At 39.8% G+C, this 26330-nt stretch overlaps 1 protein-coding gene and 1 long non-coding RNA gene across 9 annotated transcripts in view; one reads left to right on the top strand and one right to left on the bottom strand.

Annotated features, from left to right (window-relative positions):
* Window positions 1–26330, bottom strand: part of CHD7 (chromodomain helicase DNA binding protein 7) — a 133005-nt gene that overhangs the window by 51592 nt on the left and 55083 nt on the right. For all 8 annotated transcript variants that reach the window (XM_064387259.1, XM_064387283.1, XM_064387290.1 and 5 more), the window contains one exon: window positions 7176–7597. In XM_064387259.1, coding sequence (XP_064243329.1) covers window positions 7176–7597 — 422 coding nt within the window. The remainder of the gene's footprint in view (window positions 1–7175; window positions 7598–26330) is intronic.
* Window positions 456–9751, top strand: LOC135279782 (uncharacterized). The gene is made up of 2 exons (XR_010346973.1): window positions 456–1766; window positions 9104–9751. It is a non-coding gene; the product is annotated as an uncharacterized LOC135279782 (long non-coding RNA).

The raw sequence follows: 26330 nt of genomic DNA, 5'->3' as shown, positions 1-26330 counted from the left end.
CCTTCCAACCCTAACAATCCTGTGATCCTGTGAAATTAACAGGACTCGACACAGCTCAAAAAAAGCCCATCTTAAACTGCGACATTAAAAAAAAAAAAAAGAAAAGAAAGAAAGGGGATGTGGGGGAAGAGCTGGACAGGCGCAAAGAGCGCGGGCACAGCGGGGGCAGAGTTTGGCAGCGCGGGAGGAGCGCGGGCAGAGGGCGAGCCCCGAGAGGCGGCGGGGCCGGGCAGCGCGCGTCCCTCCCTCCCTCCCTCCGCCGCTCGGTGCCCGGCGGGCTCCCCTCCCTCCCCGCCGGCGCTTGTTTCCGCTCTGGCTGCCACCAATGGCACAAAAAGCCGCAGCTGAAGCGGGGCCCCCTTCGCCTTTTCATCCGCACGCCGAGAGCGCTGGCGTCGCCCCGGCAACCCGCGGCCACGTGACCAGCACCTGCTCCGCTGGCCGGCGGCCACCGAGCGCTGCCATCTGCTTCCCTCAATCAGCGCCCGCCCGCTCCCGGCACCTGCGCGGCCGCGGCACGGGAACCCCCGCCGCACACACACCGGCTTCCAGCAAATCACCGCCGAGCCGCCTCCAAAAACGCCGACCGAGCACTGAACGCCGAACAGCGACAAAGCTAAACAAACACAAAACGCCGCTTTACGCGCTTCTCGAACTTGTTTAAATGGAGGTGAAGATCGCCGCCAGGTGAAGCGCGCTGACAGCCCGGCGCTCTTCCCCCTTGACCCCGTAAATCGGAGCGGGGCGCGCAATTAAAGCTCAGCCGTCGTGCCGTGCCCCCGGTGCACGGCCGCCTGTGAATAACAGGCTTAAAGCCGGGAAGAATAGCGTGGGCTAGGCGGGATAAAACAGCAGCCTGCTGAAAGGCCGGGCAGCGCTAACGAGGGCCCGCCGACGCACCGAGCGCGCTGCGCTGCCGGCCGGCCGGGCGCAGACAAAGGCCCGGCGCTGCGGGCAGGTCCGCCCCGACACGGGTTCCGCTCTGGCCTCCGAGAGACCTTTCTCTCTCCGAGCCAGGACTACTTCATGACCTACGGCTACCCCCGAGCCGTGCGCCTCGGTGTACACGGGCACCCTCGGCAGCGGAGACGCGGTCGAAGCGATTCGGATGGAGTTTCAAATCACTTCCCTTTCCAGACCAGTCATAAACACACACGTGAAAGAGCGACCAGCTTGCGGAGAACAAAGCCCGTGTGCTGCTCCACCGGGAATTTTAAGTTCTAAATTCAGCAACAGAATTCCTCTTTTTAAATGCACAACTTCTTTAAAGGAAAGAAAAAAAAAAAAAGTGAAGTAGAAATAGAACAGCACCACCTCTCTAAACGCAGGGACACACGGCTTCCCAGTGTTCCCAGTGCATCGCACACGCAGGAGCTTCATCTGGGCAGTGAGAGCATCAGCTGCCTTGCATTGCCAGCAACTGTTCCTCATCTTCCCATGGAGCCAGCGTGATTTGCTCCTGACAATTGAATGAATGTACACACTTTTGACTGAGCCTTTGCACTTTCCAGCAGATCACACTCAGCATTAGCCTGGAAGAGAATTACCTTTCCACAGGAAGAACAGGCAAGCACTCAGAGATTGTTCTCAGAGGCTCTACCATTAGGATTCCCTGTCAGTGCTCAGCGTTGGGTGCACATGATTAGTGCTCTTTCCAAGTCTGGCAACAAGGAAGGTAGACTGTAACATACACATTTAGACAACTCTCATATTTGTTTTTACACATGCATGAATGCAAAAGTTAGCCAAGGCCCACTAGTGACAAGGTAAGTGTCCAGTCCCAAAACAAAACTATAAATCTAAGACAAACTGGAGCACTATTTGCCAGTCACAAAACTTTGATTTAAAAACGCTAAGTTAAACTTGTCCCTCAATTCAAGTGATATAAATACAGACATTTCAGATTAGATGTTTTACGATCTCGCTGTCCAATATTCCTTTCTGGTTACATCCTCCTACTCCTGAGGACTGCCCATCATACTGACCAAAGGGGATCAGTATGAAGACAACCTGCAGAAGGTCAAACAGAAGAAAATGAGGCTGAATAGGAAAACAGTAAGTAGGACAACCAGAAGGAGAGCTTGATTTACAATTTGAGAAAGAGATCCAAACTCCAACAAAGTGTTTTGTATTAGCTCAGCAGCCCCCAAGAGAGCTAGATGAAACTCCAGAAACTTACAAGGGCAAACCATCTTGACTCAAAAATGACCCCAAAATCATGGCATGCTTTGCAGGATTAAGGGGAGAATTAGCCCATATGTTTACCCTGTGTAACTACTTCACTTGATCTGGGAAACTGATAGATCTGTTTATTAGTATTATTTCTGACAACTATCATGACTTGGATGATGTTTTTTTTCTATAATTCTATGGTCTAAAGAAAGTCAGATGCATTACTGATTTTTATTTTACCATTTGGGAACATTGTCCTGTAACAGATTCATGATTGGAACCCAGCTTAGACAAACTTTACACATTCACTGTGGAGCATAAAAAACATTGAAAAACAATCCCACCTTCTCAAAATGTCAGAGATGCGAGACTTAAACTTTACTGCCTTACCCAAGAAAAACAATTATTTTTTAAAGCTCCTAGTGTAATCAAAACTTCTTTTAAAATCAGTTTTTACATATCACAAAAGTAGGAAAAACAACAGACAACAAGGTTTTTTCCCAGCCTGAAAAGTCAGCCTAATTACTAAAAAGCTTTGATAATAGTGAAGCCTACAAGGCCTGCCCTGCAGCACAAGCAAAGGTAAATATCAGACAGCTGGGCTGGTTCAAAAGGGAGATGAGGACAGGTGTGAACAGGAACAGCCTCAGCGGACACATGCATGGAAATCGCGCACGATTTCCTGTTCTCTCCCAAAGGCAGCCCCTTCCTGCCTTGCTCAGGATGATCTGACCTTGGGAGTGGAAACTACCACCACTGCCTCGGGACCTCTCTTCCTGTCCTACAGCTCCCCAGGGTGCTGTGTCCTGCTGTCTGCACCGCTCCCCCATGCCGCAGCCTCTTCCCACTTCCGTGGCCAGGAGCCATCCCCTTTCCGATACAACAAACAGCCCAACCGTGCGCCAAAAAAGCTCTTCTCCACCTCCCTCTAAAAACCTTAATTATGCTCATGTTTAGCACTCCCCTTGTAAGCAATAACACACTCGCCTTACACTGTGTCAGAGGCTGCTGCTCAGTGCGTAGGGAGGGTGAAGCTTTCCCTGCCACAGGCAGGGGAGGAAGCAGATATGAGCAGCCCTGCAAAGCACAGGACACTGCTTTGAGGAGATGGGACAAGGCAAGAGCTCCTGCAAACAGCTGCCATTTGGCCCTTGCAAATAGTTACTGCTCCTGCCACCATAATCAGTGGCCAGTCTCTAGGGTTTCATAGGAAGCGGCAGGAGAGATATCAGCTGTGCTGCAGCGTGATCTTCTCAAACAGGTGGTCCTCATCTCCTCCAGGGACAGGCACAGGAGGAACAGACATCTGAGCCATGACTTTGCAATTCAGTAGGATTACTTGCCTTTCCCTGTCCCTCTACTTTTGGAAAAATCTGCCTGCTTTGCATGTGCCTGAAGCTAGCTTCATGAAGTTTAGAGCCCACATAATACTCAGCATCCACCCAATTTAATGAAAACCCTTCACTCGTGATCAAAGGTTAAACTACATTTTGCTTTCAAACTTGACTAGTTTGGTCCGCAAGAGATTTGTTTTACCAATGTTGTTTTTTTTAGCCACCACTGTATTTGTCTTTCAGTATTGATAGGATTGGGTTAATATCCATTAAAAGTTAATAGTGCAATATTAATGTGTGATATTTCTTTCACTATGCAGTGTAATATACTAGCAGCCTATATGGGCATTTTCTTTCTTTTTGAGATCCCATGACACAATTCAAATCACCATAAAACTAATCAGGTTCTTCTATTTCCCAATCTGACTTGTCCTCATATGAAGATGCATTTTAGTGAGACAGGCTGCTCATTTTGTTGCAACTTGCACCAAAGATAACAGAGATGTGAAGGATAGAGTTTCTGGGGTTTTGTTTTTATTTTTACATAAAAGGATTACACTTTTAGTTGAAATTGGAACTAAAATAACAGGGTTATGAGCTATATTAAATTAGAAAATGGTTAAGGTAATTAAACATCAGATTTTTTCATCCATGTGTATGCTCTTATACAGCCTGTGTCAAACTTAACTTTAAGGACTTGTTATGATCTATCAAAAAATATTGCTCTTCAATAAATACCTAACTTTATTCACCTTAATTTTACATGACTGCAAAACTCTTCTGTTGAAGCTGATCATCTTACTCAGGAATGAGGACCATTAATTAATTACACACAGCATTTTCAGATTTCTAAACCACACAACTCTTTTCAATGCTTAGAAGCAAAATACTGAGCAATATAAGCAGTAGCAGTAAAGACATGCCAGACACTAACTTTATAAAAATACTTTACTTCTACGCAAACATCCATAATCTGTATTAACATGCATTAATCTCACTCATCTAAGGTACTGTAGTGTTTCCTTTCTGGAGTTAGTGCTGCTGAAATACTGTGACTTAGATTATTTGGACTATTGATTTATTTTAAAAAACTTGATTCAGTGATCTCTCACTGGACAGGTTCCCCAGTCTTTGGTATTGCCAAAGTAAGCAAGTTTCTTTCACTGATTTAAAATTCTTTCACAGCATAGGATTCCCACACAGTCTCTGGGTTCTTCAAAGAAGCTTAATATTGAAGCTGACAAGACCACAAAATGAGAACAACCTTGTTTTCAGGGGAGCATTTGGTAACAAGAGACACAAGCCCATTACGGCAAAAGTAGGACTTTCTCCACACCCCCAAGTAAGCATAAGGAACACCCAAGGCTCTTGCTGTTGCTCCAAACGCGTTTCTCTCACAGGTAAAACAACAGAGCTTAGTACTTACTAGAATACAGTAAGTCACCCAGCCAGCCAGGGACAAGAGTATTTCATGGGAAAGCAGATAAAGACTCTCCTACAAACACAATTAAGCGAGCAGTGTTTAGTTCCTACAGAGGAAACACTGCTCCTTTAATCTGCACGGCATGTCCCAAGATTTAGAGAAGATGTGCACAGAGGTATTAGGATGGAGTGGACAGGACAGACAAGCTCTAAGCTCTGATGTCCAGACCATCAGGTGTTTTTGAGGCAGACTCCTTGTAACCATGGCTTATCAAACAAGGCTTCAATGTAGTCAATAGTGAAGTCCTGCAGTAAACATTTTTTTTTTTACTTTTTGGCAGCAAAAATCTGGGAAATGCTCAGTAACATTTACGATGTAGCCTGGTCAGCCTTTAAACCTGTGAGTCTAGGGAACTGGAGTACCTGTCTTTAGAGGAAAGTCTGAGGAAGCTTCGCCTGTTATCTTACCAATACATACAAGTATCTTAAGGATGGGTGTGGAAACAGTGGGGCCAGACACTGCTCAGAGGTGCTCACTGACAGGACGTGGGACAGTGGTACAAACGAAACACAGGAAATTCCATCTGTCTAAAAAGAAAAACTTTACATTGAGGGTGACAGAGCACTGGAACAGGCTACTCACAGGGGCTGTGGAGTCTCCTTCCCTGGGGATTCTAAAAACCTGCCTGGATAGAACCTGCTATAGGTGAGCCTGCTTTAGCAAGGGCATTGAACTACATGACCCCCAGGGGCCCCTTTCAACCCCAACCATTTTGTGATTCTATTCTATTCTATTCTATTCCATTCCATTCTAGCTGATTCAGTACTTGCATTTCAAAAAGACATATAGGATGATATACAACTTAAGAGATTTTCTAAGCTGTGAATTGCTGCTGTGTATGTAAACCCAATCCTAAGGACAGTCTGGTACACAGCCAAAGTAAATGCAGCAATAGGGATAGGCTGATCAACTGTAATTTACTGATCAGTTAATATAACCTGTACACAACACTTGATTTTACAAGCCAGTGTTTATAAATTCTTCAGGAAACATCATCTCTGCTAGTACAGAAACTTTTCTGTCTTGCTAAAGCAACAAATAATATCTTACTGTCCATCCTCATTTAGCTATAGAGCTGTATCAAACCTAACCAATAAATAGTCAGCCTTGTAGAATATATGCAAAGCTGATTCATTAAGTGCAATTTTTAAACCCTAATACAAATGGATTTTGCAAACTGATTTGGATTAACCAAGTCTGGCTGTGCTTCCATCTGGAAGTTATATTTTATAACTCTAGCCACATCTTGAAAAACAGATTCAGATGTTTGGAACAAATTCAGAACAGTTGTAAGAAATTCTAGGTACAAATGAAAAAAAAAAATTGAGCTTTAATGTCTTTGTGGTCTCAGTTTTCTTCCAAGTAGGCACTTATAACCACAGTGTTTAGGGACTTGAGGGACAAGGAAAGAATCTGTGTTATTACCTATGACATATTTACTCATGTGTAATGAAAATTTATTCTTTCTTGTACTACTCTGTAACATTTTAAGCCTATCCTGATAAAGGCACACGATGCTGAATGGCAAGTTAAGAAACCCAGTTAAGAAACATGGTTAAACCATCTGGTCTAGCCACAAAGATTTTCTGCTAGGAAAATTGTTCTTACGTGAAACAGGAAAATTAATATCATCCCTATGGTGAGGACACATCAATATCCATATAAAAATGCCTTTTTAACAGCAGAGCTTAGAGCCCATGCGTTGTGTTAGTATAAAACAGTGTCTCTAAGGGTTGTACAGCATACAACAACATGAAGTACCTAACTTCTTTATTTAGGGAAAAACATCATCAAACCATTTTACTCTCAGCCTTCATCTCTGAAACCCTACATTAATATTGAAGCAGTTTAATTTCTCAACACAAAAATCACACACAAAGACAGATGAGCATCAGAGGAGAAAGAGTTACTTTTGAAATCTAACACATCCAGAAACTTTTCTGTCTTGAAAGGAAAAACTAACCTTCTGCCTTTCCAGCTTGCTTAAAATAACTGTGAAGCCATAAACAGGAAAGTCAAATAAGAGAAATGTGCCCAAGCTTCTCAAAAACACGATGTTGTAGATGGTATAAGGCAAACGACAAAACAACATTTCCTCTCCACCCACGCCATTTAGCACAGATGCTCTAGAAATCCCACAAACACACTCTTTAGCTCTTATTGCATATACAAGTTTCCTGACTTACCTAGCCTTTTTGCTGGTCTTGGGTTTTGGCGTGGTATTTTTTGCTTTCTTTTCCTTTGGCTCTTTAGGGGTCTTAGGGACTTTGGGGGTCTTGGGTTCCTTCTTTTCCTTGGGTTCTTTAGGATCCTTCGGTTCTTTTTTTGCCTTGGGCTTTTTCTTTTTCTTCTTGTCTTCTTGGGAGCAATCCACTGAGTTTCTGCTTAGATTCTGGCTGTCAAGTCCCCCAGGAAAATCTTCCTTACCAAAACCTTTACTGGGACCTTCTGCAGCAATGTGATTGTTTTTCTTTTTCTTTTTCTTTTGCTGTGGCTGCGGCTCAATTGACGGCAGATAATCATCACTTTTCACTAGCTGGGTATTCGGTCCACTAACCTGAGTCATATCCGGCACTGGTTTCTCTAAAAAGGGTTCCGACGGAGAATGCTGAGAGAGATAAATAGAAATAAAAATTGGACATCTGCAACTTTGATTTCTAAAACTTTGCTCTTTTGGAGCATGAGGTAACAGAGGGAGAAAATATTAAGCACAAGATTAACCTATTAACAGAAGTCAGCATATCTGAAACACTGTGCAGTAATACAGTAAAGAACAATGGTTTTTGCAGTCAGAACAGTAGCAAAATTACCAGAAATTATTGCTATATCAAGGGTAAAATTATTCTAAAGCTTGCATAAAGTGGAAATATAGAAAATATTTAGTCAATGCAAAAGAAAAACAATTGTTGTTTCAGACATTTCAAAATAGTTGTTAGTAGAATGATTAACTTATTAAAAATTATTAAGCTGCACTGGAATTTTGTCCTTTGGGGAGAAAATTGTTAAACTTTGTTTCTAGACGTTTGAAGGAGAATAAAAGTGTATTCACAGGCTATATTGACAAAAAATTAATTAAGGCAATTTTACATTGGTTCATCCGTGACAGGAGGTATTTTGATCAGCAAGTGAAGGGTTAAGCCACTTGAAAATGTAATACAAGGTTACATTTTATGTCCAAGATCCACTGGTTCCAGCTTGTACTCCAAACAGATTTGTTCCTGCTCCAGACTGGACAGAGAACTACAGTAAGCGCTTATGAGTCTGCATAAACATCCTATTTCAAAGTCTCTATAGCATATCAGGTTTACACCAAACTTAGAAACTACAGGAAAACCTATGTATAATTACACAAATGTTAAATACCTAATCTAAAATATATTGGATATACTGACAATTATTTTCACTTCAATGGTTCTGTTCTACACAAAGATCCATAAGTCTGCAGTCAAAAGATATCTAAGCTCCACCATGACTTTGCAGCCTATCAAAGCTCTGACCTGCTTCTCCCTGCCTGCCCATGGTTATAAATGCAGGATGACAGTGCTTTTCTAGAAGTAATAGCACAACACTGTCCTGATGCCTTTCGTGCACCTACATATATGGTCAGATAATTTTACCCACCCTCTTTCTCTCTCTGTTTCTCCTGCTTTTCTGTTCTCTAAAAATTAAGTCAGGATGACTCTAGGTGGATCAATCATGGTATAAAAGGAGAGCCATTTGAGATATTTCATCTGTTGAACTGTGGAGAAGTTTATAACAAATAAGAGTTTTACTTCTATGGAAAGCAGTACCAGTGTAACTGCAATGTTCTTTGCATTTCCTTTTCTCCACTTTTTTTTCCAATGGCACTTCCTGAGAAGTGGCAAGCATGCAAATGAATGACTACAAAACCAATCCCTAAGCATGAGGAGAACTGATGGGCATATATAGATAATCAACTTCAGCCATCTAGATCTAAATAGAAATGCACTTAAGATTTAGGAAACAAAATTCTTGACAATATTACATGAGAAAGTGAATGTATGTGCATATTTCCATATGCATTAATACAATTTTCTGAATGTAAACAAATTGAACCAGTGCAGTCCTAACTACTTCTGCCATTTCTTCACAGTAACATAAATCCACTGTGCACTGAGCACACTCAAATACTCAGAAGTAAAAGGAGCAAAGTTGTCAGGAAGTTAAGACAAGAATTTTTTCTGCTGTCCGGGAGAGGTCTGAATGGTACATGCTACACACTACAGTTCTTCATGGAAGAGACAGAACAAGAGGGAAGGCCTCAGTGACAGACTGATGGTCTGTGATGGCTGGCTTAAGCAAGAACTTCCAAGAGTGACTTCTGCATGTTTCTGTCCTCCATATGTTTATTAAGATCTTTTTTAGAGCAAGAGGGTCTAAGTTGCAGTGGAAATCCAGCTTTAATGGAAACCCCATGCACTCACTGCATTAGCACTGCATCCATCAGCCCCACTGGAGACCACCTCATATTAGGCATCGTGAAATATCAATCAACGCCTGTTCTAGAAATCTGTAGTCACCACTGGCACGTACAGCTCTGTGCTGGAAAGTTCACAAAAACTGGGTATCTGTATAGAAAACACTACCCCACAAAGTCAGTGGTAACAATGAGTTCTGCAGTTTAATTGCGCATTACAAAAAATGGAGATCTTTTAAAATGTTCTGATTGTGTGAATTTGGGTGACTGAATTAAGTGTCTCAGATTTGTTATATGACACAGAATAAAACTGTCTTCTCTGTACCTTGGACTGTTATGTGCTTGTACTAACCATTATTTCTAGGTAGGAAAATACAGGAATATTACTGAGATCATCTGTAAATACTTCTTATCCTTGAGTTTTCAGAAGTACTTTTAACCTTTATTTTTGCAAGATAGTCAATATATTTCTGCATTACTTGCTATTTTGTATCTTATGCATTTTACATTTTGCAGAAATTCCAAGTGCAAGTTTCACCAATTTTTTCACTGCGCTGTCCTCTACCATACTCAATCCTGTTTTAAAATACTGGTCACCTGCTATATATGACATACAAGAACTCCAGGGTTTTCTTTCCATTATTTGTAGATTTTGTATTGAGCAAGTACCTTGAATTTGGCACTATTTATTAGTTTGCCATTTTAAGGAGACTTTTACTAGACAATTACCTAGAACCTTATGTATAAGGCACAACTTTCTAGAACAGGTCAGAATCAGTAGTTTTATTTTTTCTTCCTCTTATGCATACAAAACAGCCAAGCCAACAAATATTAAAAACCACAAGAAATCCAGTAATGCCATGTACATTTAATTTTACAAAATTTTCAAAATTGCAACTTCATTAGTAGTATGACCATCACTGAATCAATATTATATTTTATAAATGCTTCAGTATTCAAAAAAATTAAATCCTTGCTGCCTTTGTAAGACTTGTGGGGTGTTTTTGTTTGTTTAAGTCTGAATAACCACTTTCAGCAGAGTCATAAGCAAATCTTTCCAATCTCCACAACAGCAGTGTCAGCTATTCATGACTTGACATTTCCAGTTTTAATGTAAGGTCTGGCCAGAATGCAAGGCCCTGAGAATGGCAGCAATTGCTGCCACACTGCAGTACCTTGTGAAATTTCAGATTCTTACTTTTCAGAAACCTTATCCACGAGAGTCATTCTCAGGCTCTAGAACAACTAAAGACTACACATTAGACTAAAACATTATGCCCGAAACAAATACTCAAAAAAACCCCAAACTTACTGCCTTTTATTTAAAGGCTCAAGTTATGTGCATTACCAAGCATAATAATACTATGGGTTTTGGTTCATATCATTCAGAATCTCTGGAACTACAGCTACGTTGCTGGAATTGCAGCTACAAAAAGACAATTCGGCCCCAATTAGGCTTTGTAGGCTGTATTTGCTATTACTTGAAAATAGATTACTTTTGCCACGTGCCACTCCCCTTGCAGTTTGGCACGTTTTGTAATCCACTTACACATGATTTTCTAAATTATAGCACTCTTTCAAAGAAAGAGCTGTGAATACTTTTATTTTTCTAGGAAGTCTGTGGCGGTACGTCTGCAATATGCTAAAACCGTTTATCCCTAACTGACAACCCCACATTGCTCCCTAGTGTGAAGCTGTGTAGAAGCAGCACAATCTACTGAGAAGAAACTGGAAGCAGCTTGAAAGATGCATTTTCTTACCCCAAACCAGTTGTCTGCTCTTTCTTAAGTAGGGAGAAAAGGACGAACAACAGGCTTTCACTATAAATATTAGATTAAGCCTACCACGGGGAATTATTTCAAATAGTTCTACTTCTTTAAATCTAGAAAGGATTAGCTCTAGTTACAGGGTCACAATTTCTAATGAAAGAACCCCATTTTCCATTTATAGAATTTTTAAAAATATGTATATTACAAATTTTTATCAAAAGATTGAAAAAAATTACCTGCATACTTCACAGAAATTGCTTCTCCTGCTGCTTTTTGTAGTAACAAAGCCATAATTTAGTACGTTAGTACAGAATTTAATCTTCCATGGGAAAGAAACCAGTGGAGATTAAACACAAATAGCTATTCATCCTATTTGATATTGCAGCAGAATTATTTTTGGTATTATTTGAAATAAGGTGAAAAAGGTGCTCAAAAATATTGGTGTGTTTACTAGACCCACATCTCTTTAAATCTTTTAGAGAAAAGCTGTTTTTGTAAACATTTAACAAAGAACAGATGGCCTGTTTTAATCATGTGAAAAAACCTGGAGCTCACATTAATACTCCTACCAGCGACTACTGGGGCTAGTCACCTCCCTAACCAGCAGCATGGCACAGTCTTCAGTAATTCCATTTAATTTTACAATGGACATTTTCTCATCAGTTCCCACTGCTCGACAGTTAATCAATGCTATTAACATGCAATATCACAATGCAGGACACTCCTAAAGATTGCAGCTTATTAGAGAAAAACAGAGATTCTTCAAGAACTCTGAAGTGTTAAAACAATTTGTGGCACAACAGGCTATACAGCATTGTCAGTAAGAGCCAACAACACCCAATGAAATAAAAAATGAAAACACTATTAGAGAAATAGAATCATCTGATTCTAGACTGAAAAATTTCTGGAATTCAAATCTATTTTTGAGCCTCCAAACAGGTATAACCAAGACTTGAAAAATTAAAACCAATTTGCCCGTGCTTCACAGCTGCTTACACTTTTAGAGTGTAAGCTCATTCTCCCCAGCCCAAAGCACAGAGAGCTGTTTCAAACCAGGCCTGTTACGTGAAGTAGCAAGCTGGACAAGATGTAGGATTAATCCAATGAAGCTGAGTGGCAGGGAGGGAGGTTAAGGAGAGTCTTTCTGTTGCTTGAAAAAGGACTGAACCACAATCAACTGTACTGAAAGCAGCTGAGTGTCACTTCCCTAACAGAGCAGCAACTTGAGCCAATATGGAGCTTTACAAAGTATGAAGCAAGAGCAGCAAAGTATGTGATGTGACTCAGCTAACTTTGTGAAATTTAAACATCAGCACCAAACAAAAAACCATCTTTAAAAACCCCAACTTTTTACCAGGACTACACTTTAATTTCCCTTGTAGTTATTATTTCCAGATTCTATGGTCTTTTTCATATTTAAATAAAGATCTACAACAACAACACTTCATTTAAATTTTCTTGAATGTTGGTTTACCAAGTTGTCTAACAGTAAAGCAAGTGCTCAGTCAGTCCCCACTGACTTCATAATACCAACCACTGTGGTATCATCTCCATACAACGGATAATTTCACTTTAGGTTAATCATTACAGAATATTCTCAACTGCAAGCCTGTTCAATTACCACCTTCACTTTGGAGAAGTTAAAATAACAACCTGTACAAATTCTCTGAAAACAGAACACACACTACAGCATGCTTCCAGCAGCAGCTCTACCTAATGCCAGAGACCATTTATTTTGAATTTGTATCCTTCCTGATGGGACAGCCCAAAAGGTGTTAAAAGTCATCACATAACGAAATTGCTCCGGGATTCTTCCTTTCAAAGGTTAATTACAGGATTCATCCTCCCTCTGGATTATTTAGAATGAACTACTCATCTTGACTAATTTGGAAAGTTTCTGAGTCATGTCTCTATACATTGCTTTGTCCCTGCAATTCAACTCATCTCATGAATACTTTCAGCATTAGGCCTCTCTTAGTGCCCCCTCAGTGTGAAACTTGTGTCACCCTTTCTAGACCTCCATAAATACTCTCCTGACATTGTTCATATGCAGAGCTCACGTATCAGTAAAAACCTCATAGTAAACAGGAATCAATACCACCACCAAAACTCCCGTCAAATGCCAGTATCTACATTCAGCAAAAGCTGTACAGTATTTTTTCTATACTAGATGAAGTTCAGAAACATCCTCAAGACTACATTCACACCTGTAATTGTTTCAAAAATATGTTCTACTGAACAGTTTCTTCTCCTTTATCGTGAACGATGATCCCTTCCCTTTTCTGTGAAACTACCTTGAGGCTGTGCAAGTTTCTTTTACTGTACTATATGAAAATACTTAATATTAAGCTTAAAATATTTTGGGGAATATGATTCTCTTTAGAAACACCTGGTATCTCAGTAATTCAGAAACCCTCCTAAGAAAATTGTAGTTCCAAAGTGACAGCTGGGATTTATAAACCGACAAGCGCTGTCAGTGATCTCTGCAATAAAGGGAAAGACATCACACCACATGAGAGTGAAAGTCTATTTTGCAAATAGGCTTGAAAGGAATCTAAATTTCTTGACATACCTCTTCAGAACACAGATGAAAGTGTATAGAAAGCAGAAGTTCTGATAATACCTTTCTAGAAATCAAACTACTGTGCATGAAAAAAAGTTAATATTTTAGCAAAGTGCTGCTGCAATACTATTTCTTAATCAAGTGTTAGGAGAAAACAGAATAATCTAAGACTATACTATGTCATCTGGCTCTATTATTGCTCCTGGGAACCTGTTATAAACAGTACAATTACAAATTATAACTTGCTGATTCAAAGTTTTTTGAAAAACTCTGGATCAAAAAAAGAAGAAAATATAAATCTGATACCAACAGCATCCTAACAGTCAAGTGGAAGAGATTAAAACCAATCTTAGTGCCCTATGCTACCACTGTAAAACTGCTATAATTTCTGATTTGGTGAAGCTGAAAATATCACCCAATTACACTATTTGGAGGAATAAAAATATGCTATGCAAAATATAGAGTTTCTTAATAGACTCTTAATAAGAGTCTATTTCTTAATAGACTCTTAATTGAGTCTCAGCACAGCTACAGTAATAGAATTATTTATTTACTGGTCATATACTCTGTGAAGAAACACAGATTAAAAAAGACAAATGATACTAATGTGGCCATCCAAAAAGCAAACATTCCATCATAATTCTACAGCAATTATATGTAGTGTTTTGTGCTCACAGAAAAAGTGAGACGCATTACTAAGCTATGGAATATCAACCAGCGCAATGAGTGCTGACAGTTTGTTCACAGCTCAAGAAACAACTAACTTGTCCCATAAGAGATGTCCTAGGTTGCTGTCCATTGATCAGAATTGATCAGAATCAGTGTTCAGCAGGCAATCTCAGACAACTGCCACCCCTACAGTAATGAAACATGCATGCTCCAAATTGGCTTTACATGTAAGACATTGCAACAGTTACCTCAAGGACTGTATGTAACTGGTGATGTGATGGTCAACAAGACACATGTTTTATTAATACTTTTTTTGCCAGACATTACCTTGCAATATAGACTGACTTAGCAGTATCAGGTTACCCCCCTAATGCAAGCAGGGCAGGTCCCAAGTATTACACAACAGCAGCGTGACTCTTTACTCTCCATCATCACTATGTAGACTGGTTGAGGACTCATGATTTTGTCAAGTTCTTACTAGCTCTAGCTGCAGAGACACATAACAAAGGGTGGGATGATTAGGTGCTGAATTCTGCTGGTGAAAGCTTCTTGCTCATGTTGACAGCTTGTCCACCTCAAGCCTGCCCTCTGTGCATGGCCACAGTAAATGGAAACTTCGCTTTGCGTGTGCTCCACTGTCAAGCAGAAGACATGCCAGAACATGCCAACATGTTTTACCACATAAGTTGCTGACGGTCAGACTTGAGGATCTTAAAGGTATTTTCCAACCTTAATGCTTCTTTGTTTCTGCCATGTAATATCTGTATTTAAAAATGTGTGTATTCTCTTTGTGAAGTTATGTCTGTGAAGTTATTCCCAGGCACAGCTATCAAGGTACCTAGTGCTTACTAGAGAATTCCTTGGATTAGAGAATATCCAGGAGATTTACCAACAGTCTTTTCCAACCCCTCTAAGACAAGGCTGCTCATCACCAGGCAAGATAGGGAAGTCACACAGTAACGTAAGAATGTGTCAGGATGAAAGAGTCTCCAGAGAATCTAGTACAATACTTCAACTTCTCCAGTGAAGGAAGAATATAGGGGAAGAAATATCTGCACATACTCAACTAAAAGAGTAATAATTAAACTGCTATTATTAAATAAATTAGCATTACAGAAGACTACCTAAACATTTTAGCCTATATACAGGCTGAATTGCTGCTCTTGGGCTTGCCTTCATGTTCCCCACAGCCCCTTTTGCTTCACTGTGAAGGCAAAGCAGTTCCTCCAAAACAGTCAAATGCAAACACCCTCGTTCTCTTGGGCACAGCCATGCTTTGGAATTCAAGGTGCAGAAGGGAGAAACACAACTGTACTGCCCTGTACATGCAGCCCCCACCCCCTCTCCACCAGAATTCTCTCCATTCAGCTACCGAACATGAATGCATGGAGATGCATCCTCTCTGAAGGGCAGTCTATTCCTACATCACATTGTATTGCTACCAACATAGTTCATGATGCTCTGGTACCAGCTATGATTTCCACTAAACACCCTGTCCCCTACCTAGAAAATGTAACAAAACAGTCCTGGCTGACTTGGTATATTAAGCACCTAGGGCCTGCCCACAGTAATAAAAGCAGTATGTCTTCTAAAACACTACTTTTTCTACAGAAGACTAAAGTTGCTCAGAGAACCATTTTCAGAGGGACCTTAAATAGATCATATCTACTCATATCAATAATCTTTCTGTTATCAAATTTAAATCACAGTGACATGCAGCACACGGCACCAGTTTTATGAGAAAATCAAAGACAAGCATACGTGGCACAAGTGCTGGTTCTTCTGACCACAGACAATTGAAAAAGTTCCATCTGTGCTTTCACTGCTGCAAGTAATAGTAGCAGTAATAGCATTAGACACCACAACAGCAAGAGAGTTCTATTCTGTTACTTTTTTCCCCCACACCTTCTAACATCCAAGAGTTACAGTAAAACTTAATAGGCTATAAATGTAAAAAATAGATGGGTAATAAGATTGTACGTTTACTTGACAAATACATACTATTAAAAAACTTACAATACAAGGTGTATGTGTTAAGTCAGAAGCAAGACTTCTTTTTTGGTTTGCCAAAGATCTAATAAAGTATTCTTTATCTGAATTCAGAATAAGTACACTTCATCTTCTTGTAATTTATAACAAAAAAGTTTTGTTTAGTCTAAGGAAAGGAAAACAACTATAGAGAGAAGGGCAGTATGTTTGGGGTGGGTTTTTTCATTAGATTAATGTGAAGACTTGCAGGCCAGGAAACATTTTTTCTGCTGCCTGCTCTGCAGCACTTAAGGATCAAGGAAATACAAATGAGAGAAACGTTCACCTGTCTGATGAACATCCTGTGAGCTCCAGTTCATTATTTTTAAGGACAATACTAATGCATTTTAACAATGAATCACTGAATCATAGCATATCCTGGGCTGGAAGAGACCCACAAGGATCACTAAAGTCCAACTCCTGACCCTGCACAGAACACCCCAAGAGTCACATCATGTTCCTGAAAACATCCAAATGCTTCTCTATCAGGCTTGGGGCTGTGACCATTTCTCCAGGGAGCCTGTTCCAGTGCCAAACCATCACTGGAGAAAACCCTTTTTCCTAATATCCAAACCAAATCTCCCCTGACACAACTTCATACTGTTCCCTCAGGTTCTCCTACTGGCCACCAGGGAGAAGAGGATTAGTGAGTGCCCCTCCCTACACTTCCCTTCATGAGGAAGTTATAGCCTGCAAAAGGACCAAACTGCAACAGACTGTAAGGAAATCTTCTAGGAGAAGATGGGCACCATGTGGCTACAACTTCATATTGGCCCAATCTCATTATTTGGCACTACTACATGCCTCTGAACCTTATTACAACATGCCTGTGCCAGGAAGTCCTCAAACTCAGCCTTCAGGATGTCCTGCTTGCACCCTGCTTTTGTATGCACACCTGAGTGTTCTTTCTTCTGGGCTTGTCTTCCAGACTTGGGAAGCTTTAGAAAGACTCCAGTCACAGCCAGTCCTTTCAGCCTCCCTGATGTAATTCACACTCTGTTTTGTCATTCTTACCTGCCCCAGGGCAATCTCTCACCCCTTTTTTGAGGGCACTCTAATGCAAAGGTCTTCAACAGAACTAGCCCACCTCTGAGAAAGCCATCCCAGAGACAGCCTGGGGATCACAGCTCCCCAGTAAGCCCTCACTCGTAGACATGACGGAGTTGCTCTTCAGCAGCTGAAGAGCACAACACCAAACATTTATAAACAGTAAGATACAGCAACCACCAGTAAAATGCTTTCAAATGCATTTTTAGGCCATTACATTTATTAGTGTATGATGTTTGTCCCAATACAGTAGGAATACATTTAACTTCTCTATCACTTTCCTAACCCCTTCCTTTCCTAACCACTTCCCCTTTTCCCTAGGAAAACAAAAGCCCAGCATGTTTCTTTTAAGAGCTCCCCACCATCAGCTTCTTGTTAAACATCCATGTTTAAGAAGCCTCCACATATAAAAAAATATACCAGTCACAATTTAATGACAAACACACATCAGATGACAAAACTGGTAAAAAGAGGATGCAGTTCATAGGGAGTCTTTACTAAGAACTTCATCACTTCCCCTATCTGCCTGCCCCAAGAAATAAAAAGTTTTCCCCAAAGGTACAAATATGTATATCACATTTAAGGAAAGGGCAATGGCCTTAGATGTTAAAAGATTTCAACAGATGTGAAAAGGACTAGAACTCCTGAGTTTTTACGCCTGTCCATAGAAAGAAGTAGTCCACTGAAGTCCCGAGATACTTCTACAATACCATCCCTAAATATTTTTATTAAATCACAGTACTCTGAATTTTCCATGGTTTGCAATAAAGTATTTTTACAACTTCACCAAGACATATTGCAGTTAAGAGTGTACCAGATCAAGAAAAATTAGCTGAAAGCATTAGAAGAAACACTACCAGCACAGATAGTACCCCTTGGTTTCAGTTTGGAGCTCACAAACACTCATTTCAACAATATTTTATTTGGATGACTGCAAGAGACCCACTAGGCAAAGAATGCAATACTCTTTTTCTTCCCTTGCCATCTTCCCCCTCTGTACAGTATCCACAAGCAAAAGATGAAATCCTTTTCATTGATTACTTGTGCTGGTGCCTATTTTTTTTAAACTACAACTTCTACTCAAGTCTTTTCTGCTACATATTAAAAAAAAAAAAACCCACAAAAATTCTCTGATCACATGGACTTCTGATACGGTAAAATACTAAGGTACCACTAAAGAAAGATAGTTAAACCATTCTAAACCAATTTTATTACTATTATTATTATTATTAACTATTCTAATCTTTACATTTGCTACCTTCTGATTAAAAGAGCCTCATCTCAGAATTCTCTCTCATTTGATAAATGTTTTCTGATACCATAACATTATATCCACAGTATCTCAATCAAGCTGTCTACTGTTCATGTCTACTTCAAATCTCCAAGTGTTTAATTGCTGCTGTTTTAATCTCATCGTAAAGGTGAGCACACTTAGTACTAGGAGATTCATAATTTAAAACTAACTTTATGTTTTGACATTCTACATGTCATTACCTTAATCACAAAGAAACACCACATCATGAGAGAAAAAGAAACTCCAAAATCCCACTGCCACCATCACTTTTACTTCTATTAGATGTTCCAAACAAGTTGGAATTACTTTTCTAACCCATTTTTATCCAATATTAAACTGTTCTTGTCCAGCAGAAATTCAGAACCTTTCTTCAGGCACTGGCCAATAAGTCAGCCTGCAAGTGAAACAGCAAACATGCAATGCTGTCTTAAAAAGATTACTTAAAGTTCATTGTAACCCTAAGAAAACACTCTGTAAATTATCAACTTATTTTTATTTTTCTAAATTACAGTCTAAATTATTTAAATATTTCAGATACTAGAAAACAAAGAATAATTGTTGTTACTAAGTGGATTTTATGCCCAACTGCTTAACTTTCTACAATAATATCTCTAACGTACGGTGTGACTCTTCCCTCTACAACTGCTGCCTCATGCAGTTCACAGGATGGATGAGACTTCTAGATTAAATCAGATCTAAATGACTATGACATTATCCTGAAGACAAGGCTCGTGTTACCTTGGGAAAGACTATGGCAAGTGATGAAAGCAGTGAACATCAGGAAAGATAAGTAACTTCTTCCTCAGTCTCAACTCATTGGGATACTTTTTTTTTTTCTAGATGGGCTTTTGTTTTGTTGGGTTTCATTTGGGGTTTTTTTCCCTTTTCTTTTAAACTACATACTCATTTCTTACTAAGAGGGTTTTCCAGCAAAGGACTTGCTATGGACCCTCCTCTTGGAAACTGGTCAAGGATGACTGCAAGAAAGCACCTACTTGGGTAACTACTGGCTTCAGCTTCAGGGCAATACAGCCCGGTAACACACACAAAGAAGCCCCAAATCTCTTTACTATCACTCTTGCCTCAGGCAATTCCCTATCCCTCTGTACTGGTTTACTCATATGTAAAATGGAGAATACACTCTATAGGAGACTTAATACGATGAATGAATCAGTGGTTGGTGAAGTTTTGATGCTTTGTAAAGGCTGACCTAGAATAGAGACTGGACAGAGTTAAAGAATAAAGTAGGTATTTATTAGAAGGCTTAATGGATACACCTTGGGAAATACAAGAGCCCAGCCAGGGCTACACCCAAGATGAACCCAAAATGGTCACAAAATGGACAAGCAGTCATGGGGTTTCACACTTTTATAAGTTCTGCTCCATTAGCATATTGGAGTTAATTGCCTAATTACAGCTTTAGATTATGAAGTCTCACCCTTCTTGTTTTTCTCTCTTCAGTCCACCATTGTTTATGCTCTTGGGCCTGAAATTTGGATAATTTGTCCTTGGTCCCAAGCTAGAGGAGGAATTGTTTTGCCTACCTACTCTGTGAAGAGGGCCTACTATCCCATGATATGAAGCTCAGAGCTACACACTCAAGCAGTACAGAATGTGAAAAATATAAAAGCTAAAACCTGAAGCATCAGTTTAGCTATTTTTACAAAGATATGAAGAGAGGCACTGTTTGTAGGAAGAATCTGCCTGGTTCAAGGGATACAGTGATATTCATTATTGAGTTTACTGGATAATATACAGTCAACAAATTATCAGGCCATGCCATGCCTCAAACAGTAAAACCAAAGTCATTAAAAAGCTACTTCTATCACAGAAAGTTACATACACAGATTACATCCTATTTTATAAGCATGAGGAACATGTAGTGTCAGTGCTACTTCAGATCTTTTTTAACTACAGCTTTGCAGCTTGCCATCATTCCGTACATGCAATCACAAAAATTTTGTGTTAAGTAACATAGTTTAACATTTTCTGTCACTTACTTAGTTCTTTCTTGATATTTACTTTCAAAAAGTATATATAAATATTACAACCAAACCTTCTTGCCAACTGAAGATACAACAAGGCAGACTCCTCAGATGGTAACAAACAATTACAGTTTTCCAATGCCCTCATCACGCGCCTCTTTCAGAGCCACTAATGCTTACACCAACATAAATACTGAAAAGCTTTAAGTGTCCCATATTTAGTATATGGAAAAACAACAAAAGAAGAGTTAAAAGCAGCTATTGTTCCTCATATACATGCATTTACTAATATATACATATGTATTCAAATATTTAACTTTCAGTGTTTAAATTGTTTCTCATGATATCTTGACTCCCTTCCCAAACTACAGCTGTTGCCATGTTCACTTTCCAATGTAGTACCAAAAAAAGAAATCAACACAATCAAAAACCTGCCAAACCAACCCCAAAACCAGCCTAAAATAGGGGGGGGGGGAAATCAACATGAATCAACATGAAGCCAGTTCTCCCCTGGTTATATGCTCAAGAATTAATTTCTCCTGTCCTGTCATGTAGAAGATACCCAGTCTTCAAGTTAAATGACTTCTATGAAGATTAAACACAATGCAAAGACAGGTTTTTCCTTCTTCCTCTCCTGCATCTAAATAGAAAAGGAAAATAACCTGGAAAGTAATGATTTGAGCAATGGCTCTCTTACATTTTGTTTTCAACACACTCCCAAATAGTTAAGCAGTAATTCTAAAAAAGTCTGATTAACCAGCCTTTAAAGACCTATGGTTGATCACATCACAGAAATCAGAGAGCAAAAGGTACAATATTTCTTCAGCAGTGATGCATTTTATACCAATGACACCTATATATTACAAGAGAAAAACTACTGAAGATTTAATGGTGCCAATTAAAGAAGCCAAGAGTTTGCATGGCTCAATGGCTGAGTCATAGACCTTTTCCCCATAATAGGTTCCATTATAGTCCTGAGCTCAAGCTGTGGGAAGAGGATTACAGATGAGTAAGAGAATTAGTATTTTTAAATGTTATTGCCAAGGAAGGTGTCCTTTAAGCATTACACAGCTGAATGTCTCTCCCAGTAGTAGGGCAGCTTGTGCTTACTCACCTCCTAGCTTAAGTGAGAGCCTCAGAACTCACTTCAAAACACTAACACAGAAATTAAGCCCATCATTGTAGAGCCCTCTCAAATTTAATCAGTATTTCATATGCATTTCCAAACTTGAAATATTTCAATAGTTGTAATTTTTGTACCATTCTATTACCCCTGATTTTTTAAAACTCATATATACTTACATAAAACATGGTAAGACTGCTGAACACCAAAATAGTTTGTACTTATACCACAGGATGTCTGTAAACAAGTGTTGTGTTGTACAGTGAGGAAAAGAAAATTTAAATATCCAACTGCCTCTCAAGATTGCTTCCAGTAAACCTAGGGAAGTATATGTGCCAGAGTACAACACTGCACAAAATTCTGATCATCCACATCAACATCAATTACATCTCAGGTACTAGTACAGATTATCTTGAAGGAGAAGTCCAAAGGGAATTTAACTTACTTTAGATAGATTGCTATTTATCAAAACACTGACAGATCCCAATACAGTAAATTAAAATAATTAAGATGGGTAAAATTGACACCAGAGCAAATTCAGTATGAAACTGGCATCTAATAAATTTAGGACAGTCAGATTCCTGCTCCAACATTCAAACTGTTCTGATTTGGGTAAGAATTTAAAAAAACAGGAATACTGGAAGCAAAAGCCAAGTGCTTTTTGACCTTGATGAGGTTTAGAAAAGCAGTTCATAAAATGGCAGATGTGACAGCTGGAAGCTCAACTCAATGGCCCAGACAACCTTTACAAGTACTTTGCTTCTAATGACTGCGAACAGTGAAAATCAACATCAAAATCTTGTTTACATTAAAAAAAAAAAGCATTTTAACAAATCCAATTTGGAATATGACAAACATCAAACATGCCAGTAAACTAGAATATTTAACTAGAAAAGAGTTAAATATGCTTAGAAAAAACATTTATGTTTCACTTCCTTGGGGAAGAAAGCACCTATTAAGCAGACTAATAGGGCTGATAAAACAAGCACCTGGTCACAGGAATTTTATCTTCAAAACTGAGAAAAGGCTACCCCAAAAGCTTTTATAACTTCACAGGCCAAAACAGTCAGAAAAAACCCTGTAGTATTATCTAGTTTACAAGCCTTACATCACACACATCCTTAAGTCATCACAGCTAGGAATGTGATTACTCAGATACCCCAAAGAAAATCTCCACAATTTTGTCAGTTTTTATAAATTTTTTTCTCTGGCAAGTAATTGTATCATGACTATCATATAAAATCATATAATATAAAATGCAACAAAGCTGTTTAATATAGAACAGGCTGCTTATTAAATAAAGATGCCACAGTATCTGGTATTAAATAAAGGTACCAGTGTTCTTTTGCAATAACTTTTCTGCTTCCTGGTTTGGACAATTTTCCCCAAACATTGCAGAAGTCATTTTTATTTTCAAGTACTCCAGACAACAGAGACTTGAGAAAAGCAGAAGTACACAATTTATTAAACTACTAGTGATCCATCATTTGTTCATTTACAGTTACATCATTTCAGTATTAGTGATGTACTTGTCAGGAGTGGGTTAGTGCAGGAGGGAGCCAGTATCCAGTTGCTGGGCCTGTGTCTTAACCTGCCAACAAGAATTTTGCAACTCAAAGGACTCCTGAGAGAATTTCACCTCTTTCTAATGCTGTGTTGGAAAACTTGTTCTTCCTCAAGAGCTTCCTACACACATCCCTAATATAAGGGATCAGAATCAATGAGGATAAATCAAGGTAGAACAAAGTCTTCCCTCAGAAAAAGAGGAACTTCTTCCATAGAAATTACCCCATCGCTCCCAGCCCAGAAGTCCACGACCTGCTTTGAGGGCTCTCCAGACTAGTTAATAAATAATCTAATAACCCTTCTTCTATCCCCACCCATTGGGGAACTGAGTGGTTTATAGAACTGTTTTGTTTTAGGCTAAGTTGATACAAACTGATGTAGAGACACTTACAAGAGACAGAAAGGAGCAAAAGCTTTTATCTTTTACACCTACTAGTAAGTCTTACACAGCTGATCACTGAAAAAGCAAGACAACCTGCACACCACACTTCAACTACTTACAACCCAAGTTTTCTTAGATATTTATTTTCTGTCCCACAATGTTTTCTTTGCTTCACTTATGAATACAAGCATCTACCTCTTCAGTAGCTACAACTCACAGACCATATTTCTGAGTTAAAAGGAAAAGACACTGATTGAGATTTAAGTAATTCTGTGGTTTTAACTTGCAAGAAATAAACTACTGATTTTCTAGCATTGAAGCAAGGTAGGAATTTTCACATGCAACTGCTAGTATGCTTTTTATGTACCAATCCCCACAGTTTCTGCATAAGAATTTTTGATTATCCGATTAGACATAGTCAGTAAAAACCCTTTAAATGCAGGAAGTCAAATACTGAAGCTGCAGAGGTTATGTTCTAGATCTATTAGAAGACAAAGTAACACAGAAGACACCCAAATACTTTTTTGAGGACATGGAAATCCACAGGAGAAGTCAAGCTGACATTCAAGAAAGTGTGCAGGAGCTGGCAAACAAACAGTGCTAACTCAAGGTAGGGCTTCTGAGGCAGGCACCCTGCAGAGCAGAGCTCCAGGGAGATGTGGAGGAGCTCGCCCAGCATGGTGGGGGTGGAAGTCAGAGGAGGTTTGTGGTCACCTTCATAACCCCAGGCACGTTACCATCTGCATAGTTCCACCCTTTGAAATAGAAACAGTGATTGTGTTTGTGTGATCCATCAACAAATCCCCACTGATTCAAGTTACACAAAGGTTATCTGATGGAAGAAGTTAACAGATATGGAGGGTACACATCATAGGCTAAAGCCATTTTTTCTAGGTGGCTTACTAATACTGACCTGTCAAACTTGGGTAAGTTTGGTTTGATATTGACACTTCCCACTACAAATCTTACAACCCCCCAGAAAAGGCTCAGCTACATCCAGATCCCTTCAAAGGAAAAGGCAAATGTAACACATAACAAATACAGCACTGGTCCTTTCATGGCCTTTCCAAAAAGGTGGCACTATATAATCCATAACTTTCAGGTGAGGTGTGGATACACCATCAGGAGCCAACAGAGAATGCCCTCCTGGAAAGATAATAGAATGGCTTGGGTCAGAAAATACTTTAAAGGCAATCTAGTCCAAAACCCGTGCAAAAAGCAGGGACATCTTCAACCCAATCAGGTTGCCTATCCAACCTGACATTGAACATTTCCAGGGATAGAGCATCTACCACCTCTCTGGGGAACCTGTTACATTGCTTCATCACCCTTCCCATAAAAAAAAAAAGAAGTCTTTCTTCTATCTAATCAAGACCAGTCCTCTTTCAGTTTAAAATCATTACCCCTTGTCCTATCACAACAAGACCTCCTATAAAAGGTCTGTACCAATCTTTCTTATAAGCCCCTCCTTAGGTACTGAAGGACTGCAATAAGATCTCTACAGAGCCTTCTCTTCTCTGGGCCGAACAACCCCAACTCTCTCAGCGTTTCCTCACAGGAGAGGAATTCCAGACCTCCGATAATCTTTGTGTTCTTCTCTGAACTCACTCCAAGAGATCTATGCCTCCCCTGTACTGCAGATCGCAGAGATGGATGCTGCACTCCAAGTGGGGTCTGACAAGAGAAGAGCAGAACACAGGATCACCTCCCTTGACCTGCTGGCCTCACTGCATTTGGTGCAGCCCAGGACACAATTGGCTTTCTGTGGTGCCAGCACATCTTGGCAGGTCACGTGCAGTCTTTCATCCACCAGCACTTTCAAGTCCTTCTCAGCAGGGCTGCTCTCAATCCCTTGAACCCCAAGTCTGTAATTGATACCCTGATGGAAGTGTAACAGCTTGCACTTGGACTTGCTGAACCCCATGAGGTACACACAGACCCACTCCTCCGGCTTGTCCAGCTCTCTCTAGATGGCATCCTGGACCTCAGGTACGTCAACCTTCACACCCAGCTTGGTGTCATCTACAAACTTGGGGAGGGTGCACTTGAACTCTCTGTCAAAGTCGTTGATAAAGATATTGAGCAGCACTGGGACAGGCAGACTCTACACTTTGCTTTACACTGAGATGAAACCACTGTCATTTCAGACACCAGCCTGAGCAGATCCCATCTGAAATGAGATTTATGTTACACCACAGAATTCTGTTCTGTCAAATTTCCCTCTTCCCCACCCCCCCCCCTTTTTTTTTTCCTGTTGCCAAGATCTGCAAACTTTTAGTAGTGGACATGTAATTCTCCTAACAGACTTCCCACATGCATATTGCTGCTCATCATCTAAACCTGCTCTCCTTAATCAACTTTCCCAGGCCACATTAAAGCAGTCTGCAAGAGACTTCAGAGGTGTAAAAGACCATGGTTTGGAAATATCAACTTAAAGAAATCTTAACAAATACACATGTGATACCAAACCAGAAGTA

The sequence above is a fragment of the Passer domesticus genome, chromosome 1, assembly GCF_036417665.1.
Source record: "Passer domesticus isolate bPasDom1 chromosome 1, bPasDom1.hap1, whole genome shotgun sequence".
Lineage (NCBI taxonomy): Eukaryota > Metazoa > Chordata > Aves > Passeriformes > Passeridae > Passer > Passer domesticus.
This window is presented reverse-complemented; position numbering and strand designations above follow the sequence as displayed.